The 21,609-nt window shown below is 52.5% G+C and overlaps 1 protein-coding gene and 1 pseudogene across 7 annotated transcripts; both read left to right on the forward strand.

The window, feature by feature from the left end:
- The first annotated feature begins 1,527 nt into the window (after nt 1-1,527).
- LOC308564822 (large ribosomal subunit protein uL23 pseudogene) lies at nt 1,528-2,550 on the forward strand (annotated as a pseudogene). The gene has a single exon. The product of its transcript is annotated as a large ribosomal subunit protein uL23 pseudogene (transcript).
- Nucleotides 2,551-6,184: 3,634 nt separating this feature from the next.
- On the forward strand, nt 6,185-19,069 carry SPINDOC (spindlin interactor and repressor of chromatin binding). Of its 6 annotated transcripts, none has more exons than XM_081153509.1 (6): nt 6,185-6,417; nt 10,758-11,087; nt 11,173-11,322; nt 11,483-11,626; nt 11,820-12,020; nt 16,898-19,069. In XM_081153509.1, exons 1-6 carry the CDS (start codon nt 6,291-6,293, stop codon nt 17,146-17,148), a joined length of 1,203 nt encoding a protein of 400 aa, XP_081009635.1. In that variant the 5' UTR covers nt 6,185-6,290; the 3' UTR covers nt 17,149-19,069. The 6 variants fall into 6 exon arrangements, with proteins under 6 accessions (XP_081009635.1, XP_081009630.1, XP_081009633.1 ...); XM_081153504.1 differs by having other exon boundaries at nt 6,192-6,417; nt 16,860-19,069; XM_081153507.1 differs by lacking the exon at nt 16,898-19,069 and adding an exon at nt 13,433-14,179 and having other exon boundaries at nt 6,192-6,417.
- The last annotated feature ends 2,540 nt before the right edge of the window (nt 19,070-21,609 follow it).

The raw sequence follows: 21,609 nt of genomic DNA on the forward strand, positions 1-21,609 counted from the left end.
TGGAAAGAACACCCTGTGGTATGAGCACCCTGGGCCACTTGCTCCTAAAGCTGGCCTGGATCCCTGCCCCTTGCACAGTTGGGCCGTCAGCCCTTCCTTGGAGTCCATGAGCCAACAAACCTATTTTGTTTGAACAAGAGCCCTGAAATGTAGGTACTGAGCTGGTGCTGACACCACAGCTTCTGGGCCAGTGCTGGAGCTAGAAAAATGCACAAGAAATGGAGCTGCCCTGCGGAGCCCACGGACTATGAGGGACTGGGATATGCAAACAAATAATTATAGTATGCTGTGCCACGTTTCATAGCAGAGGTGTTCCAGCTAATGCAAGAGAAGGGGAGCCCTGACTCGATGCAATGAGTGAAATGTCCCCTACCAGTGGGAATACACTCAGTTCAAGCAGTGGCACCACTACGACATCTTTGTTAGGCCATTTTTTTGTCCTTTGGGAGATATTAGGGTAACTCTTGGTAACAGGATTACTGAGCTAAAAGAGCATAGACATATATTTATTGTGGCTTTTGTAGACTGCTGCAAAATGCCAAGTAGGTTAGGAGTGAAGCCAGACACCCTCATCACCCTCATTCTTTGCCTTCCAGCAGCCCTCTCCCCATCTAGAGCTTTGTCTAGACATTTCCTGCAGCAGCCTACTCCCTGTCCTGTTTCATCACTGAGGCCCTAAAATGCCACCAATAGTAGAAGCTGTGCCAAAAGAAGATGTTTCATCGCTGCTGGGGACTCCAGCCCAGGGGACATTAAGGAGAGTGGCCTCCAGCAACTTACTGCTGGAACAGAGGCAATGCGTTCCCACCCGTCCTGTCTCCAGTCCAGCCTTCCTGTCTTAGGGATCACATCCCTAGGCCACTCTGTACCCCTCTCCTCCACACGGGGCTATCTCAACAACTAAGATTCCAGTTCCTCCCACAATGCATTTAGCATTGACTATGTACCCAGTGGACGGGAACGCAGCCCACCTAAGACAGTCTGGAGTTCCCCTCAGGTGCTTGGCACAGACACGGCTCACTCAGCGGCAGGTGTGACAGAAAAGAGCCCCGTCTCGAAGTGGGACAGTATTGCTCTATGACTTGCAAGTTCTTTGATTTCAAATGACTTATTTCTCTCAGATTCAGTTTCTTTGTGTATATATTGGAGCTGGTATCTACCCTTTCACTCACTTAACAACTACTTAAATCTCACAGGGCAGTGTGGTACTGTAGTGGAAAGAGCAAGGACAGGGGACAGACAGAATCGGAGACGAGTCCTGCTTTTGCAACTAACCTCATTTCATTAAATTTAGGACATCACAGACTGCAGGATGAACCTTTTTCAAAAAAATTTTTGACAGTATTACAGATATCCCCCCATTTTCCCTCCCTTTGCCCCCTCCACCCAGCCCCCGCCCCACCCCAGGCCTTCGCCGCACTATTGCCCGTGTCCGTGGGCTATGCCTCTGTGTTCTTTGGTTAATCTCTTCCCGTCCCCTCCACCCCCCTCCCCTCTGACCCCGTCAGTCTGTTCCATGCCTCCATGTCTCTGGACCTATTTGTTGGTCAGTTTATTTTGTTCATTAGATTCCACATATGAGTGAGATCATGTGATACTTGTCTTTCTCTGCCTGGCTTATTCCGCTCAGCACAATGCTCTCCGGGTCCCTCCGTGCTGTGGCAAAGGGCAAGAGATCCCTCTTCTTTACAACTGCGTAGTCTTCATGGTGTGAATGTCCCACAGCTGTTTTATCCCCTCATCTACTGATGGCACTTGGGCTGTTCCAGATCTCAGCTATTGTAAATCATGCTGCTATGAACATAGGGGTGCATATATTCTTTCTGCTCGGTGTTTCAGGATCCTTAGGATATATTCCAGAAGTGGGATCACTGGGTCAAATGGCAGTTCCATTTTTAATTTTTTGAGGACACTCCAACTGTTTCCCACAGTGGCTGCACCAGCCTGCATTCCCACCAGCAGTGTACAAGGTGAACGATTATTTTATGTACCCCTAAGAAATAAACACTGCCAAATTCCAACTCAATTATTTCTCTTTTTTTAATAATATATTTTTATTGCTTTTTACGAAGATGGCACTGAAAGCAAAGAAGGAAGTCCCTGGCCCTCCCAGAGCCAAAGCCAAAGCCAAAGCAAAGGCTTTGAAGGCAAAGAAAGCAGTGCTGAAAGGCATCAAAAAAAAAAAAAAAAAAAAAAAGAAGATCCGCATGCCACCCACCTTCCGACGGCCGAAGACACTGAGGCTCCAAAGGCAGCCTAAATATCCTCAGAAAAGCACACCCAGGAGAAACAAGCTTGACCACTATGCCATCATCAAATTCCCCTTGACTACCGAGTCAGCCATGAAGACAGAAGACAACAATACACTTGTGTTCATTGTGGATGTCGAGCCAACAAGCACCAGATCTAACAGGCTGTGGAGAAGCTCTACGACACTGACATGGCCAAGGAAACACCCTGAGCAGGCCCAGTGGACAGAAGAAGGCATATGTTTGACTGGCTCCTGACTATGATGCTTTGGGTGTCGCCAACAAAATTGGGATCATCTAAACAGTCCAGCTGGCTAATTCTAAATATAAGAATCTTACACTGTAAAATATATATATATATATATATATTGATTTTTAGAGAGAGGAATGGAGAGGGAGAGAGAGAAACATCAATGAGCGAGAAACACCGATAGGCTGCCTCCTGCACGCTTCCTATTGGGGATCAAGTTGCAACCCAGGCATGTGCCCAGACCTGGAATCAAATGGTGACCTCCTGGTTCATAGGTCAACACTCAACCAGTGAGCCACACCGGCTGGACTCAATGATTTCTTCTCTCTTGAAATTGTATTTGATAGTTATTAGAAGAGCTCTGTTAGACTTGCTGATGTTTTCACATAGATTTTCATTACACATCCCTCTTATACATAAAAATGAAAATGTAAGCAAAATAAATTGGTTAAGATTTTCAAAGTTCACTGACCAAAGACCACTAGAAACACAGTTGTAATCACAAACAGGTTTATTAACTTGCTGCAGTAAAGAAGGATGCACCTAGGGAAACCCTCACATGTCTGCTTAAGTCTGGGCTTATATTCCATGGTTCTGGGAGGGATTAGGGAAGTGGGGACCAGTTCTGGACTGAACGCTGTCAAGAAATAGGAGCAATTCAGAGACTGGGTATCTTTATAATGTTTGCCCAGGAGGCAGGAGGATTCAAGCAGGGCTAGAGGGATCTTTGGTAAAGCAGCAGCAACCACTCAGAAAAAGGCGAAGTTACTTTTGTGGTCATGAAGTGGCCTTTCTATATCTCATTCTAAGCATGGTTTGTATCCTGCTGGTCACATCACTGTCTGAATGGGATCCCTCCCAGACCCAACTCCACTGTGTGTGTGTGTTGGCTCCCATACACCAACAAGCAATTCTCCTACCCCAGCAGGGTGTCCGAGAATTCAACTCAATTATAACACTACCCAGAAACAGAATCAGAATCCACAGGTAAAGGGCCCAGTCCCAGAAGACCGCCTCCACTTCAGATGCCAGTTGGGCTACAAACTGGAGGTTCCAACAACCCCTCCCACTCAGGATGTGAACTGCAAGTCCAGGTTGTTACCTGTACTTCTGACGGACTGGCTATAAATCAGAGGTTTCCATGACCCCCTCCTTGGGTCCAACTACTTTGCTAGAATGACTTGCAAAACTCAGAAAAATCTGTTTACTCGCTAGATTACCGATTTATTACGAAGAATATTAAAGGGTACACACCAACAGCCAGATGAAAAGATACACAGGATGAGGTCCTAAACAAAGGAGCTCTGTCCTCGTGGAGCCTGGGCCCTGCGCCGTGGCATGTGGAAGCGCTCTGGTTCCCCCACATGGAAGCTGTACAGGTTTGTAACCAACAGCAATAGGCTAGCCCATAGAGCCAAGGTGTGCCGTAGGCTAGCCCATCTAGGTTTGTGCAAGTGCACTCTGAGATGCACTGGGTGTGTCAGTGAGTGAGGGTGAGCGGATATGAAGGCTGAGGACCTTATTGTCCACTACTGTAGACTTCATAAACACTGTACACTTAGGCTACACTAAATTTATAAAGAAATATTGTTCTTTCTTTAATAGTAAATTAACCTTAGCTTACTTTTTTACTTTATAAACTTCGTAAAAATTTTAACTTTTCTACTCTTTTGTAATAACACTTAGTTTAAAACACAAACACATTGTACAGCTACACAAAAAGATTTTTCTTTATATCCTATAAGCTTTTTCTCTATTTAAATTTTTTACAAAATTCTCACTCAAGGATATTTTTCCCATTGCTTTTCAGAGAGAGTGGAAGGTGGGGCGGGGGGAGATGTGAGAGAAACACATTGATTGGTTGCTTCCCACAGGCACCTGGACTGGGGATCGGGGATCGAACCTGCAACAAAAGTATGTGTCCTTGACAGGAATTGAATCCAAGACCCTTCAGTCCGCAGGCCAACATTTTAACCACTGAGCCAGATTGGCTAGGGCTCTATTTAAGTTCTTATAATTTTTAAACTTTTTGGTTCAAAACTAGGACACACACACACAAAAACCCAAAAAACCTAGGACATCCCTGGCTAGTGTGGCTTGGTTGGTTGGAGCGTTGTCCGGCACAATGAAAGGTGGCAGGTTCAATTTCCAGTCAGGGCACATGCCAGGGTTACGGGTTTGATCCCTGGTTGGGGCATGTAGAGGAGGCAGCCGATCAATTCATTCTCTCTCTCTCTCTCTCTCTCTCTCTCTCTCCCTCTCTCTCTCGCCCCCTTCCTCTCTCTAGAATGAATGAAGAGAGAGGGGGGAAAACCTAGGACACAAACACACATATTAGCCTAGACCTAAACAGCACTGTCTTCCACATGTGTTTCCACTGGTAGTTCTTCAAGGGCAGTAACAGGCAAGGAGCTGCCATCTCCTAGGACAACTATACCTCCTCCGGAAAATTTCCTAAAGGACCTGCCTGAGGCTCCTCTTGAGGAGGTGTCACTCTTTTAAGAAAGCTCTCCCACTATGAGGTCAGTAGGCCACAGGAACTTTTCAGCCCCGTTATAATCTCACGGGAGCACTGTCCTAAGCAGGCAAGTCTGTACATTATTCTGAATTACTCCTGTGTTTGGTCTGTTACAGTGGCATTTTAAAAATGGATTTTCAGTATCGGGCATTTTCTCCACCAAAATCTCAGGAAGGCTTTTACAGCACAGGGAGATGCCCATCGATGTCACAGAGGTAAAAGGTCAGCCACAGGATTGTAATGCTGCAGTGTCATGGCAACTGGAGTCTGGTCTTGGGGCTCGCAAGGATTTCTGTGCGACCTTGGGGAGGGTCGCAATCCCTGGACTCACGTTTAAAAACTGGAAATCATAGCAAGTGTTTATCTGAGTCTCCTGCGATCTTGCTTCTAGGTGTATCCTCTGGCTCAAATAAATTATTACAAAAATTCAAAAAAATAATCAAGTCTGTGAAATCATAAACCTTAGGGATGCTTACATACGCCCACACTCCACTTGGCTTTTCCTCTTTGCATGCCCTTGTCCAGAAGGCTCCACGATGTTTTCTCTAAGAAAGTATGAAGTGTCTAAGGAAACAGATAGCATGACCAAGATCACATAGCAGGCAGATCGGAAGTAATTCTGTCTCCACTCTTCCCACGCCAAGGCCCTTTCCACTCGCCCACGGGTTCTTTTCCCGCCGTGGGCATCTTCTAGCGGAGGAGGCTTAGTCAGGGCCGGGCAAAAGCGACCCCGACCGAAAGCCCTTCACGCCGGCAAAATGCGCCCGATTACCGTCTCAGCGGAGGGCCGCCCAGGGCGCCCGGCGGGCCGGCTCCGGACGACCCTCCGGGGAGAGCCGCAGGGCGCCCCCCGGCCCGCGCCGACCGCCGCCTCGGCCCTGAGGGCCGCCGAGAGCGCGCCGCCCTTCCCGCCGCCCAGCGGGTCCTGGGATTCTAACGGAGCCGCGTGCGCGGGGCGGAGCCGCGTGCTATTGGCCGCGCCGGGTTCGGGGGCGGGCCCGCGGCGGGCCGGCCCGGAGGGCGCCGACAATGAGGCTCCATAAAAGGGAGCGGCGGGGGGCTGGGGCCCCGGATTGAGCCCTCCCCGCCAGGGGTCCCGACGCTCCAGGTCGCGGGGAGGCCCGGACGCGCCGGTCGCTGGCCCGGCGGGCGGCGGGGAGGGGGCGGCGGGGAGGGGGAGGGGCGGCGCGGCGGGAGGCGGCCGCCGGCCGAGCGCTCAGGCCTGCGCGCCGGTCCTCCCGCGTCCGGTCAGCGCGAAATCCGCGGCCGCACCATGGCCCTGAAGGCCGAAGGCGCCGCACTTGACTGCTTTGAGGTGACGCTCAAATGCGAGGAGGGGGAGGACGAGGAGGAGGCCGTGGTGGTGGCCGTAATTCCGCGGCCCGAGCCGATGCTCAGAGGTGAGGATGGGAGGGGACCCCACTTCCGCGTCACGGTCCGGAGCTCGGGCTCACCCCCCGCCCCGTCTGGGCCCGGGCGCCCCCTGCCCCTTTCGGGTCTCGGGCGCGGCCCCCCTCCCCCTTCGGTTTGGGCCGGAGCGCGGTCTTGCTCCGCCCCCACCCGGGTTTGGAATCTCAGGCCTCCCCGAAGTCCCCCTCCCCCGTCCGGGGTCTGGAGCCTTCGATCCGCGCCCGCCGCGCTCCGGATGTTCCGGTGCCCCGGCGCCCCCTCTCCCGAGCCCCGCGCCGTCTGCGGGACCCCGGGGGCGCCGGGTGCCTGCGGCCGTGGTCTCGCGCCCCGCGGAGGCGGCGGCCGGCCCTGGGGCCAGGCTGCGCTGTAGGCCGAGGGGCGGCGAGGCCTCCAGGCCCGAGACAGGGCGCGGCAGCCCGGTGCCCGGAGAGGTTCGGAGGATGGAGGGGCGCCGCTGCCTCCCGCCAAGAGGATTCTGAGGGCCCTGGGGCTCTGCGGTCCCCCGCTTCCATACCTAGGCCTTCCACTCGCACAAGCCACAGGTGTCAGACGCTAGAGCTGAGGGGCGAGCGGGACTGCTTACAGCACCCGCTTTCGGAGAAGTGCTTACTGGGGGCGCCCTGAGCCGCCCTAGAAGGAGACTGGCCTTGGGAGGGGATTTGAGGAAGGTCTGGAACTCGCTCTCCTTCCCCTTTCACCAGTTTCTTCAGCCCTCGGGACCTTGAGGACCTTAGGGAAACAAAAGGCCACCTTAATGGAAGAAGCACTGATCATAGAAATGCAAATATCCTTTCTTTCCCAGATACGTCTCTCTTTGTGTTTTGGTTTTTTTTTTTTTGTGGGAAAGGACCCAGAAGAGGTTGAGAGGGAGGGAAGCCATTCATTTTTACCTCAGGGAACATAGTGTCTGCCTGCACTGCCTCAGCCTTTTGGAATCGGGAGGGTTAGAAAATGAGTGGGGGAAATAGAGACGCTCCCCTCAGAGCTTTCAGTCCAGACAGATTCTTCCCCCCTTCTGCTGGTATTGAGCCCTCCACGCGAGGCCGCCCCAGTCCTCTCAACAGCCTTCTTACCACTGTTCCATCAAGAACTGGAAGTGCAGAGAAGCTAATAATGGGATGCTCACTATGTGCCCCGCACTATTTTAGACTGAGCATGCTAATGGCTGTGAACAAAGATGAAACTGCCCTTCTGGAACATACGCACGCGCACACACACACTAAGGACCAAAGGCGGACAAACGTAAATAAACGTGGAGTGTAGTATGTCGGTTGGCAATAAGTGGTACAGAGAACACTAAAGCAAAGTAAGGAGTGAAGACTGGGGTGAGTGTTTTGTTTGCAATAGCGAGTGGTCAGGAAAGGCTTCTCTGATGAGGTGAAACTTGAGCACAGACCCAGAGGAAGTGCGGGAGTGAACCTTGTAGATAAGTGGAGGAGAAGCATCTTAGGCAGAAAGAATCGCAAGTACAAAGCTTTGAAAGGTTTGTGATGGGAGAGAAAAAGAGGGTGAACTCAAGGTTTTGGGTCTGAGCGACTGGAAGGCTGGGAGTTCAGGTTAGAACATGGTTAGTTCGAGGTGCCTGTGACACGTTCAAGTGGAGAGGTCAGATGGGAAGTTAGACACACCAGTCTAGGTTTCACGGGAGAGTTTGGCTGGAGGTATAAATACAGGAATTGTCAGCAGGCAGGCAATGCAACAAGACCGTGAGAGGAAGAGGGTAGACATCAGAGTGGTCCAAGAACAGCGTCATGGCATGAGCCGTGATTCCGGGTTGGAGATGGAGTCAGTCCCTCACCAGACACTTTGGAGTGCCACTCCATGCCGGGCACTATTCTTGATGCTGGAGATACAGGCATGAAGGATCGAAAGTCCTTGCTGTCATGGAGCCTAGAGTGTACTGGGGAGACACAGGGAACAAATGCAGCACGTACTCTGCCAGGTGGTGATGTGTGCTGTGGAGGCAATGAAAACGTGAAGGGGAATGAAGTGCTCAGGCAGGATGGATGGCAGCTTGCTACAGAGTGGCGGGAAGGCCATGGTGGGAATGTGGTTCTTTGGCAAGACCTGGAAGAGGTAAGGGAGCCATGCAAGTACCTGAGAAGAGATGATGAGGGAGGGAAATGAAATGAGGAGTTGGCACAGATGACTGAAAAGGCCCCAGGGAGCTACGAAGAACCAGCAGAAGGTGGTACCTGGAAGCTGACTGTCAGAAATCAAGGTGGTAGAAGTGATCAGTCAGAAGATGAGGTTTAAGAACTGACTGCTGCACTTAGCATTGGTGACCTTGATGGGAGCTGTTTTTGGACAAGCAGTGGGAAAGAAAGCCTGATTGCATCTCAGGGTCAAGGTTTCTATCCAGGGTCAAGCTCCTATCCATGTTCACATGGGAGATAGGTGTAACCCAGCTTTGGACCTGGATCTTCTGAGTCCAAGCCAATTTTCATATCCATTTCAAATGCCACCTCTTCCATGCAGTCCCCAGGTGTCAGGGCCTCCCATATTTGTATTTCATCCCATCCTCTTAGGTAGGAAAGAGATGTATCCATGAGGGATTGTAGGCACTCCACACAGCCCTGGGCTGCCTGCCTTTGCTGAGCTACCAAGAGCTCCTGCTCTGGCAGCTTATGGTTCATGTGCACAAAGGGCAGGTGCACCAGTGGGGATGAGGTTACAGCTGCACATGCCCTGGGAGCACTGTGTAAGGAGAGGCTAGTTTTATGGGCTGAGGAACCTTCTGAAGGGGCCTCAGTAGGTGGAAAAGTCATTCACTGACCAAAGGCTCATTGATCGTCTCCTCTCCTATGTGCCAGGCCCTGTGGGGACAATAAGATGATAAAATTTACCGTCTTTGTCCTCAAGAAAGTGTGCACTGCGGCCTGGAAGTCAGACATGGATGTAATCAGCTGCCAGGGGTGGGAGGTCAGGAATGCTTCCCAGGCGTGAGAATTTTAGCAGGTCCATTAAGGAAGTTTAGGAATTTGCCAGACTGGGGAATCTGGATGGATGTGCCAAGACTACAGGAACATCACAGTCTGTTGGAAAAACACACACGTGGACCTGTGGTCTGGGACTAGATTGAAAGGAAGTATGGAGGCGCTCTGGCAGATACCAAGGCATGCAGGCTGTTTAATGTTACTAGCATCTCAGGGATCATAAGGAAAGGTAGAAAAAGACTGAGTGGTGTTAAGCTAAAAATAAAAGGCCTAAGTGAGAGGCAACAAGCATTTTTTTTTAAGATCAAAAAGAATAGGTATTGCCCGGCCAGCGTGGCTCAGTGGTTGGGCATCAAACTGTGATCCAGGAGATCACGGTTCAGCTCCCCATTGGGGCACGTGCCCGGGTTGTGGGCTCAATCCCTGGTGGGGGCGTGCAGGAGGCAGCCAATCAATGATAATCTCATTGATGTTTCTCTCTCCCTTCCTCTCTCTGAAATCAATAAAGATATATTTTTTTTAAGAAATCAACTTTTCCTTTAAAAAAAAAAAAAAAGTATTTGGCCCCTGGTTGGTGTGGCTCAGTTGGTCACAGTGTCATCCATACATTGAAGGATCTTGTGTTCAATCCCCGATCAGGGTGCAGATGGGAGGTAACCAATCACATCGATGTTTCTTTCTCTCTCCCTTTCTGTCTTAGAATCAATGAAAAACATATCCTCAGTGAGGATTTTAAAAAAATAAATAAATTCAGGAAATCACTGATTTAGGCAGAAACCCAAATAACAGGGGTGGGCAAAAGCAGGTTTACAGATGTGAGTATGTGAAACAGTTTATTCTTGTATTATTGTAATGTTCTTGTATTATTTGTTTTTTTAAAAAACCCAGCTTATTCTTGTATTATCATTGTATTATTTATTACTATTAACCTACATTCACCCACCCCTATAGTGTTTGATAGGAGACAAAGGCAAGGGGTGTTTATGAGAAGGGGAAGGGGAACAATTACATCAATAGATGGAAGGCATTTCTGTTGGTGCAGAAACCTAAGTAGTGATGCTAATTCTAAAGAAAGTAATTTTCAGCTCGGTGGTCATCAGTCTGGTAGTCATCCTTTCTGCTTTCTTGTTCTCCTTGCAAACAATTCTTCAGAACACACTGTTGTTTTAGGCCCAGTCCAAAGGTTATTTGCCCTTTTAAAATCCCAAAGGTTTGAGGCATAAGACATGCAAGGCAGTTCCTCTGGGACAGCAGCTCTGGCTCCATTTATTCATTTTTCTACAGTGGAAATGCTTCCCTTACACCACACCACCAAGTTTGGGGATTTGTGTCCTAACTAATATTGGCCATGGACACCTTTGCTGATAACACCACCCCCTCCTCTACCTCCATAGTGACTCAACAGGAGAAGACCCTACTGCCTAGGCCTAGCCTGCTGGAGGCAGGTGGCGATAGCTGTGAGGAGCCCAAGCAGCAGATGTCTTGGGAGCAAGAGTTCCTGGTGGGGAACAGCCCGGGAGGCAGCGGGCGGGCGCTGTGCATGGTCTGTGGGGCCGAGATCCTATTCCCCTCAGCGGACACGGCGCGCGCACACATCCTAGAGCAGCATCCTCACACCCTGGACCTGAGCCCTTCTGAGAAGAGCAACATCCTGGAGGCCTGGAGCGAGGGGGTGGCCCTTTTGCAAGATGTCAGAGCTGAGCAGCCATCCCCACCCAACTCAGGTAGTTGGGCCTGGGGTGGGGGTGGGAGAAAAGCGGACCTGTGGGAACACACTTGTGGAGCTCACGGGGCGTTTGCCCCCTTCAGACTCAGCCCAGGATGTCAGTGCAGACCCTGACTCCACTCCAGACGCTGCCACAATGCCAGCAGAGATTGTGGTTCTCCTTGACTCTGAGGACAGCACAGCCCTCCCTAGAAGGACCCGGCCCAGGGGACTCCGTCCCCTTGAGCTTCCAGGTCAGCCATGGGGAGCCAGCAAGGCTGAGCTTGGGTGGGGGGGCACAGGCCTATGTTCTGGGGGAAGAGTGGCTGCTGGATAGATAGCTTCAGCAGCCCTGAGGTTGTGAGGTTCAGGCATGTTCCCTTAAAAAGGTTTGAGGCCTCTTCTTTTTTGCAGCTGCCCCTGCCACAGAGCCAGTAAATAAGAAGCCCCGTGGTCAGAGATGGAAGGAGCCCCCTGAGGAAGAACCGGTCAGAAAGAAAAGAGGCAAATCTGTGACCAAAAACCTGGACCTGGACCCAGACTCAGACTCTGACTCAGGTGAAGGGGGAGCCCAGAATGGGGCCCCATTGGGGCTCTGGCTGCGGTGCTCCAGGAGGAAAGCTGAGCCAGTGAGGGTGGGCAGGGCCCAGACCGAGGGCCCCTGCACCTCACCTGAGTGGCACTCCAGCCTCAGTGGGGTGAGGCTGCCCAGCCTCCTGGACTCATACCGCCTCTCTGCCCTCCCTTCTAGACCCCCCGTCACCTGACTCGCCCACCGAGACTTTCACAGCTCCCACCGAGGTCCGGCACTTCACCGATGGCAGCTTCCCTCCCGGCTTCGTCCTACAGCTCTTTTCCCACACCCAGCTAAGGCCCTCAGACAGCAAGGATGCACCCAAAGAGGGGGGAGTGGCCGGAGGTGGCCTTCCCCAGCCGGAAAGCCCCTCTCCAGGTGAGCTCCTGGGAGGGGTGACAAGGGGGTAGGACAGGCTGTACCCCTGGGCTCTGGCCACCTTGAGGTGGCTGGTGCTTGGATCTCCAGAAGATGGGGCCCGGGGCAGGCACATTTGAAGGATAGAGCCTGGCTGTGGGCTGGGCGTTTCTGACGGTCCTTGGGTGTGTCCGGGAATTGGTCATTAGGTTGGACTAGTCTAGTACTCCCCCAAGTTTGACATCCAAAGTTTGATTCCAACGGGAGCCTGAGAGGTGCCCACCTTGCCCTGGTGGAGCAGGGGCCCACATGGGACCATTAACAGGAGACTAGACCAGTGGTGCACACTCAGCAGACACCTCTAGGGAGAGCAGCTCAATGAGTTGCCGAATGATAGCAGTAAGCGCGTGCTTTTGTAGCATGTCCTGCCTGCTTTAAGAAACTTTTGTATGCAGTTCATTTGGTTCTTATAAAAGTATCTTTTCCGGAGGAGATTCTCAGAGATAGTTCCTTCTCCCCAGTGGTGCCTGTATTAGTTTCCTGTGGCTGCTATAACAAGTTACCACAAACTTAGTGGCTTATACCAACACAAATGTGTTTTCATTTCTGGAGGTCAGGTCTTGCTCGGCTAAAAAATCAAGATGTTGACAGGGCTGTGTTTCTTTTGGAGGCTCTAGGGGGAAGCCCCTTATCCCCCCCCCCCTCCCCCCCCGCTTCTAGACTCCGTCCACATTCCGTGCTTCACACTTGTGTTCCATTTTCAAAGCCCACCAGTGGCCAGCAGAGCCTTGCTCAGGATGCCATCTTTGGCCTGACTCTTTTGCCTTCCTCTTCCCCACTTAGGGACCCTTTTGACTGCACTGAGCCTACCCAGATCTATTTTAAAGTCAGCTGACTGGCACCATGAATTCCATCTGTAGCCTTAATCCTCCCATGCCATGGAACATATCACATTCACAGGTCCTGGGCATTAGACGTGGACATCTTTGGGGACAGGTGTTCTGCCTATACCATAGTCACGTAACCAGGCAGTGGCAGGGTTCAGATGAGACTAGAACACTCTTCAGTAGGGTGGAGGCTTAGCCTGGTTCCTCTCTTCGTCTCGCCATGCCAGGCACTGCTCGCAGCATCTCAGGCTCAGGAAATGGTTCTTGAAGGCGCGAATGAGTAACGCAGGGAGTGCCTTGACCCAGCCTGTCTGAAATGTGCATTTGGAATTAGAGCCCGAGGAAGGTGGCACGCGAAAGGAAAAGCAAATGTGCCACTTCTCCAGCCCACATCACTCACCAGCAGGGACCACTCTTAATAGTTTGCTTTGTAGCCTCAGACCCTTCCCGGAGCTGTGCGTGCAGAACGCTTACATGTGCACTTTCTTGCTGATCTTGAGGCAGGCCTCACCCCTTCGTGTAGATCACAGTTCTCACTGTCTCAAGTTTCAGCTTGAGTCACATTCCAGTCCTGCCTCCTCGAGTCTGTGGCTCTGCTTGGACTTGAACGTTTCCGAGTCTCCTCACTGCGGTGGATCGCTGCTCTAAATGGCTGACCTCTTCCACTATTCAGTGGGTTCTGCTTTCATTCTCGAAAAGAGCCTTCATTTTGAGCCCTGGGGTACCCTGTGCCCAAACTCCACCCATCTGGAGTGGTGAGTAGCTGAGAAGGGAATTCCTGAGGCCTCAAGTCCCTCTGGGGTGAGTGGGGAAAGCCTGAGACTTTAGGGTTCAACAAACTGAATGATGTGGGAGGGATGAAGGGGCTGGCAGGTGTTCTCAACAGTGGCAGGATCTGTGGAGGCTGGACATGGCCCGGAAGCCGCAGAAGACATTCAACAGCAAGTTTTCCTGCAGCCCAGCCCCAAGCAAAGTGCTCTGGAAAATGACATGAGTGAGGCAGCCTTTGTCCCCAAGAAGCTCATAGTCTGTCTGGAATACAGGTCCGAGGCAGTGAAGCAGATTGAGGATAGTTGAGCGCCCGCGCTGGTCCTGTTCCTATGTACGCTGGTCCTGTGCAGAGCGAAGGCTTCGGACCAGTGGTTTCCAGCTGTTTCAGGATCTCAAAGCTTGGGCGGATTTCTCAGAGACCTGTGAGGCTTCATCTGGAATGTCTCCACTTTGAGTTGTTTTATATATTAAAGTTCTCTGAAGGTTTTATTTGAATAAAGACACCACCACTTTTAAAAGTTTAAAAATCAAGGATTTAGAAGTTAGAAAAGTGCTCTGGTCAGGTCAGCTGAGCTGATGGATGTGAGTGTGAAGCGGTCAACACTTTCTGGGACTTGCCAAGGGCCCTGCAGAATGAAGGTGGGGAGGGCGCCTGGGCCAGAAGATAAGGTGGTCCTGAGGGCCTCCTCACAAATAGTGGGCAAAAGAGCCTCTTTGTCTTGTTGGTGATTAGTTTGAGTGGGACCTAGAGATCTGGCTTAGGATTCCTTGGTCAGACCCAGTGTGCTCCCAGGCTGACCAAAGGGAAAGTAGGGTGAGTGTGTATGTGTACGCGTGTGTGAGAGAGAGTGCAAACTTCATGAGGGGCAGGGTCTTTGTTCACTGCTGTGATCTCAGCTCAGTACAGAGCCTGGCACAAAGAAAGCCCTTAGTAAAGATTTATTGACAGGCAAGTGGATGTCACCTATCATTCTGGTGGTAACATTTCTAGAGTCGCTACTCAAGAGAAAAGCCTTGATGAGAAGGGAAATGCACCCAGGCCCTTCCCTCTGGAGAAAGTGTGCACATGTACACACATGTACAGATGTGGAAGAAGGGGGGCAGTTCTGGGGTTTGGTGCTGAAGGGGCTCAGCTTGACTGATAAGTCCTCCTGGTTTGCTCTTTTATGGCCCTGGGGCCCTGACTCATTTTCCGAAAGGACCTCTCCGTCATATCTCAGGCCTCGCTCTCCTAATACTCCTCCCTACCCCTACCCCCACCCCCACCCCATTGACCTCCTTACTACCAGGAAGAATTGGCACTTAAAAGAGTCCAGTACAAGTAAGAGCTCACTAAGCTAGGGACTCCTCAAAACAGTGGCATTAAGTCCACACAACCATCATATGGGGGTGCAGTTTGCAGAGACCTTCAGGGAACATCCTCATGGTGGGATGTCTGGAAGGCCCTGATTCCCTTTTTACAGAAGAGGACCCTGAGCCTCAGGAGGTAAGGCACCTTGCTCAGGGCCCCTCGCCTAGTAAGCCGCAGCCTATGTGCATGTCCACTGTGCCCACACAGACGCCCTGCCCACAGGGCCAAGAAGAACATCTACCTGCTCCCACACTCCCTCCAGCATCCAGGCCATATCCTCTGCCTTCTCGCCTGCCACTGTAACTGAACTGCTCCTGTAAAGGCTAGCTCATCGCTAGGACCCATCTCCTCTCCCCGTCTCACAGTTCTCTGTCACACCCATCAGTTTTCCTTCTAAATCTTTCCCAGATCTCAGCCTACACAAAGCTATTATTTCTTCCTTCTTGACCCCTCATCCCTCCCTGGCCACTGTCCCATTTGTCTGTAAACCTTTCCTCCCCTTTCTGGAAAGTAAGTTCCTGCAGGTCAGGATGTTTGCCTATTTTATTTACTGTGGTATCCCCAGTGCCCAGCAGGTGCTGCTTACCTGCATATTTGGTGAATGAAAGAATAAATGCCCCAACCATGGGTCAGGTTCTGTCCTTACTCCCTGGGTGACCCTGCCCAGAATCACAGCTTTAAATACCATTCTTCTACTCACAGCTCCTTCCTTGACCCTCCAGCCCAGACCTCTCCCCTTGGTCCCAACCGCTCTTCCAGTTGCCCATGTGACATCTCTTCTTGGTGGTCTAAACATTCCCTCATGCTCGGCATTTCGGAGTGGGACCCGCAGCCGCCCCTCCCCGCCAGTCTACTCTTCCCCGGCCTTGTCTTTGGAGGAGACTGGCCACCTCGTTCTTCAGTTTGCTTGGCTTAAACCTGCGGTCATCCTCTTGTTTCTCAGACCCTACACCAACCATCAGCAAGTCTTAACCCTGCCTCCAGTGTGTTCAGAATTCACCGTCCTGTCACCACCTCCATGCAGCTACCCTCATCCAAGCTGTGTCTTCCCTGGTTCCTGTAACAGCCTTCCAGCTGGTCTCTGGCTTCTTATCTTTGCCCGATGTGGTCTGGTCTCAGAGCAGCCAGTGTCCCTACTGAGAACCCATCTTATCCTGTCCCTGCTCTGCTCAAAGTCCTTCTGGCTGTTCCATCACTCTCCAGATAAAAGCACGAGTCCTCGTGGTGGTGTGATCCTCACCCCGGGGTCTTTACCTGTCCGCCCACCCCCTCTGCAGGCCCTGGCCTTGCTGTACCTACAGCAGCGGGTGCGCTCTGCACTGGCACCTGCACTGTCCTTCCTTCACCTGGAATGCTGTTCCCCCAGCTCTGCAGAGCTGACTGTTCACTTCCTGTCCATCTTTGCTCATGTCAGCTTTGTGAGAGCCTCTCTAGCCCTTTCCCTGGTGTATTTTTTTCCTTTGCTTCTCTCACTGTGTGTCATATCGCGTCTTTTGTTTATTCTTGCTGATTGGCTCTCACTACTGGACCGTAAATTCCAAGAAAGCCTCTTACTGTGCACCATGCACTGCTGCACCCCTAGCAGCTGGAAGAGTGCTGGGCACAGTGTGGTAGCCCAGTAAGTTACTGTTGAGTTAAGGACTGAATGAGTGGGACTCAGCCTGCCCTCAAGGACCGTATAGCTTATCGGGGAGACAGACCGGCTTCTGTGAGGATAAAGCAGAATCTGCTCATTGGGCTTAGGCACTGGACTCTGGAAACGGGTGTGGTTTGCAGAGACCTTCAGGAACACCCTCATAGTGGGGTGTCTGGAGGGCCCTGACTCTGCTCTCTGCTCCCATTCCTGCCCAGCTCCCCCTCCGGGGCTTCGCGGGACACTGGATCTCCAGGTTATCCGCATGGATGGAGGAGCCCCCGGCAGTCAGCCTACTGCAAGACTGGTCCAAGCATCCCCAGGGCACCAAGGGTGTGGGAGCAGGTGACACCTCAGATTGGCCTGCGGTTTTGTTGGAATCAGCACCGCTGGGGGGGTGGCAAGAGGCAGGGAGTGGTATATAGGTTCTTGCTCTCCCGGGGAAGGGGTGGAAGAGGCAGTGTCCCTTTTGGCTTCTCACTCAGAGCTGCCTACTCTGCTACTTGATGAAGAGTGCCAAGGCAGGATGGAGGAGAGGAGGGGGGCAGCATCTGCTGTTAATGGGGGGCACAGAAAAGTGTCTACCCGGCGAGGGTGGCCGAGGCTGTGTTGTGGTAGGGCACTGGGCAGTGGAGAACACCCACCCCGATCCTTTTGCTGATCCAGACCTCTCTGTCCCCCAAGCTCCTCCCACCCTGTCTTAGTCCCTCCCCATTCTCCCTTGGCACAGTGCCTTACACACGAAAGAGGTGGTCACCACGGGGTTTGAGCTGATCCCACTACCTCAGGGGACACCTCTCCTCCCCCACCTGTTCAGGCTCCTAAAGCAGGAGACCTCCATTACCTCTTCCCGCTCCAGCTCCATCCCTGCAGGAGGCCCAGGCAGCCCACTTGGGGGCTTCATTCACTCCCACTCCTTTTCTCCTGTTTTCCTGTTGTATATATCTCCTTTGTTGACAATAAATTATTTTTTTTTATTAAGAGAGTTCCGTCTGGGCCATCATTGGGGGAAGGGGCTTGCTAGCAGGATATCTGGCCTCCTGGAGTGAACTTGAGGGGCAGGAGGGCTGAAAGGTTGTCCTGGGTAGGAGCCAGAAAGCCCCCCACCCCAGAGGTTGGAACAGGACCTGGGGCTGACTTGTGTCAGTCACAGAGAAGCACCTCACCCCTTCCCCCTACGCCTGCCCTGGACATGTATTTTCTGACTCACTTGACAGGCCACCGTCTCAGAGGCCACAGAATTGGGTGCCCAGGAACACTCACACCCTAGGAGCTGACCTTTGAAATCGTGGTGGCCAGCTTGTGGTGGGGATGTGGGTCCTAAATGTAGCCCTGCCTTCAACATTTCAGCTCTGTGTGCTCAGCCGAACACTTTGTCCTACTCCTTGGTTTAATTGAACCCAGGCCTTTGCCTGGTTTCCTGCTCGCCAGACCAGGAGATGGCCCACCTTGCATCTCTTCACCAGATTTATTTCCCTCCTAAACTACCATCACAGGCCAGATCATTGTGAGGGTTTGTTTTTCCGCTTTGGTGATAGGGAGCTCTGAAGGGCATGGTAGCTTCCTCTGACCCCACACAGCACTGACCTGTTTAGAACCCAGGGGCAAGTGGGACAAATAAGATCATTCTGTTTGCTCCTGATAAATACTGCGTGTTCAGGGATGGAGGCACGGCTAGGACTCCCATGTGACACTGATTCAGCTGGGTTTTGAGACCATCCAGAAAGCCAATCTCTAAATCAGGAAGGATCTGAGTTAGAAGGATCTGGGCCTAAGGGCGCTATCCTTACCTGAGCTGGTGTCACCCTTGGGCCAGCATAAGCCAAACTAGGTGTGAGGAATTTCACAGTGTGGTTGACTCATGGGACATGGTCTTTTCTCCCCATCTGACTCACCTGGAGCCCAAGGATGTGTGGGACCCTTGTCCAGGGGAGATTAGAAGACTAGTGCTAGGTAGTGGAGAGAAGGCAGCGGGCAAAGATTCAGAACCAATTGTGTGTGATGTCTGATGGGCCATGGGACTCTCCTGTGTCTGCCACCATTTGTGCAGGTTGGCAAAACTTGTACCCTCCCTAGCAGGAGGGAATAAATGATGGTGAAACTCTGGCTCTGAAACAGGAATGTGAATTATTGCAGTTGGTTACTCTTCACCCTTTCAGTTGTGTGAGTGTGTTTACATTTATGCCAGTGTGCTTTTAAACAACGTGGCTGTGTTGCTGGATGTTCACAATTGAGAAAACGTGTATACAAGCTCATTGTAAAATCGTGACGCTAAATGCACCTTCGCCGCTGTTACTATGATTGATGGTTGGCCCACTAGACTGTGAGCTCCTTCCGGGCCAGGACTAGGTTGCGGTGACTTTGTTTTCCCGGAGCCCTACGCAGGCCTGGCATATAGTAGGTGCTCAATAAATGTTTGTCAAGTGCCCTCTTGTGTATTTGTATGTGGCTTTTTTTCAGTGTAAGCTGGTCCCTGGAGTACAGTTCCTTGCATAGGGTGGCTGCAGGCATTTTGTGACTTCAGCCCCACATCCCAACTGGCAGGGGTCTTCCCCGGCCAGCACCGTAGGGACTACATGAGTATGTGAGGCTGGGAGCTGCCACTGGGCACCTCTGGGCTTCTAGGGAAAGGTGGAGATCATGGAGCCACAGGCATGACTCCACTGGGAGTACAGAGGGAAATTTCTGAACGTAGGTGACTGACTGCTCAGGGTCTCCCACCTGGAACACAAAGCCTCTCACACAAATAATGCCCCCCAGGGCTGGTGTGATGAGAACCAACCATGACTTGGAGTGAAGGGTTGTGGAAGAGGGTGCTACTGCCCCTGACTCCTGACACCCATGCCCCTAGTCCCCAATACTCCTTTGCAGCCTGAAGCTGGCCACCTCCTGCCCCTCCCAGTTGCCCTCCTAGATCAAGGAGATCTTTTTGGATGCCAGTAATAGCCTGTGGGCAAAGCCAGTCTGAGACAAGGGAAGAAGCAGCCCCTTCCCTCCTTGAAGAGAAACTAGTGTGTGAGGGTGTAGTTGGGAAGGGGGACCAGCTGGGCCCTGTGCAGCGCCCCAGTTGCATCACTGGTCTGGCCCAGGCTCTACGGCTCCTCCAGTTTGACCTCCCTCTTCTGCATAGAAGGCAGTAATCACCTCCCCACCCCACCCTCACGCGGCTGAGCTGCTGTGTGGCTCAAATGAGATGGCATTCTGGGCCCTTTGTAAACCAAAGTCCTGGCTCTGGGAGGCTGGGACAGGAGAGCATCTCTGATGGGATTGTAGCCTCTCCGTGTCTGTCCCCCACTGGACCTGCTGGGAAGGGACCTCCCCAAGGCAGCACACGCAGGGAGGGGCTGCTGCCTGCAGGCATGGTGACAGGTAAGGTGGCTCTGCTGCACCTAGTGTGTCTGTTTTCCCAGCTCCTTAGAACCAGGTGCCTCAGCCCAGAGCCTTCACCTTGAATCTGGTCAGTCCCTCCCCCCCCCAGAGGGAATAGCATTGTTCCTCACACAGAATACACCAGCCTCCAGAGAAGGAAGAACATCAGGCCTTGGGGCTCCCCAACCAATGTCACTGCCTCAGGTCTCCTTGGGCCCCACACCCTGGAGGCCCAAGAAGCAGGAGCAGCAAGGGGGTTGGGGGCGACCATCCTGTGGGCTCAGATTCCACAAACGCAAATGAAGATCCAGTGGGCAGGACCTGCGGAGTCCAGACAGGACACCCACCCTAGTCTCCACTGTGGGTCACCCCACATTGTGCCTGTTATGTGAGTGAGGAAACTGAGGCACTGCAAGGTGAACCAGTGACTTGCATGACAAGCCAGAGCTGGTAAAGGAGCAGAGCTGGGCCGAGCCCAAGTCTAGCCCCAGAGCTGTTGTCTTCTCCACTATACCGCCTGTTTCTGCTTTAGGAAGACGGTGACATCTTCCCGTGAGAGCCCAGGTAGGAGACAGGAGGGCCATACACAGTGACAAATGCTCAGCAGCACCTGGCCCCCCCATTCCCCATTCCAGCATTCTGATGATGGTGCCCAGTGCTCTCATCATCCCAATTCCCAGATTCCCCCAGGACCTGGCACCTGCTGGGATCATGCCCTGTGCCTGGCAGTGCCCACTGGAGAGGCTCACTGCAGATGTGGAAGGGTCACCTGTCCCAGGTGACAATGGCGGGGAACAAAACTGAGGGCTTTGAGGGTGGAGGCAGACCTGTTCCTCACCTGCCACTTTTCTCCAGAAGTGGGCTCCTGGGCCCCTGGGTAGGCCCTGCCTGCTGGCCCTCGCCTCACTCAGCGCCCTGGCGCCCTGGCTCAGGCCGGGCTTGGTATTCGGAGGCTACAAAAGCAGTGACTGCTGCAATGATGTCCACATGGGCTTGGGCCACCCTAGGGTGCAGGGCATTGGGGTGACAGGGTGCATCTGCAATCCAGACACTGCCCTGTCCCCTCACTCTCCCTGACCTGGAGCAAGTTGAGTCCTCTAGCCCACCATGGCACCCACATCTTCGTGGGTGAGCAGTTTGCCTCTGGGAGACTCACTCATGCCCTCCGAGGTCAGAACTGCTGGAGACAGCTATATGCAGACAGTGGTTCCAAGCTCAGGCTCCAGAGGCCACGCAGACCCAGGCCCACAGCTGTGAGCTGGGTGACATGTACGTGCTGCTGCAGGTGCTGGGAATCCAGCTGTGAACACACAGCCATGACCAAGAGGGACAGCCCGCTCCCCGGCGCCCTTGCTGCGGGGGAGACACAGCAAACAAGGTTCTCGGTATGTCCTGCAGGGATGGGGGCCACAAAGAAAAACCAGCCAGCATGGAGGGAGGGGCAGGTGTTTTTGTCCTTTTGTTCTTTTTTTGATCACAGACATTTTCAAAACACCCAAAAGAAGAGAGAATGGCATAAAGAACACCCATGTCCCCAGCTTCAACAAATATGGCCAATTTGGTGTATCTTTATCTCCCCACATCTCCCCTCCTTCTGGA

The sequence above is a fragment of the Miniopterus schreibersii genome, assembly GCF_964146895.1.
Source record: "Miniopterus schreibersii genome assembly, chromosome: 12".
In the NCBI taxonomy this organism is placed as follows: domain Eukaryota; kingdom Metazoa; phylum Chordata; class Mammalia; order Chiroptera; family Miniopteridae; genus Miniopterus; species Miniopterus schreibersii.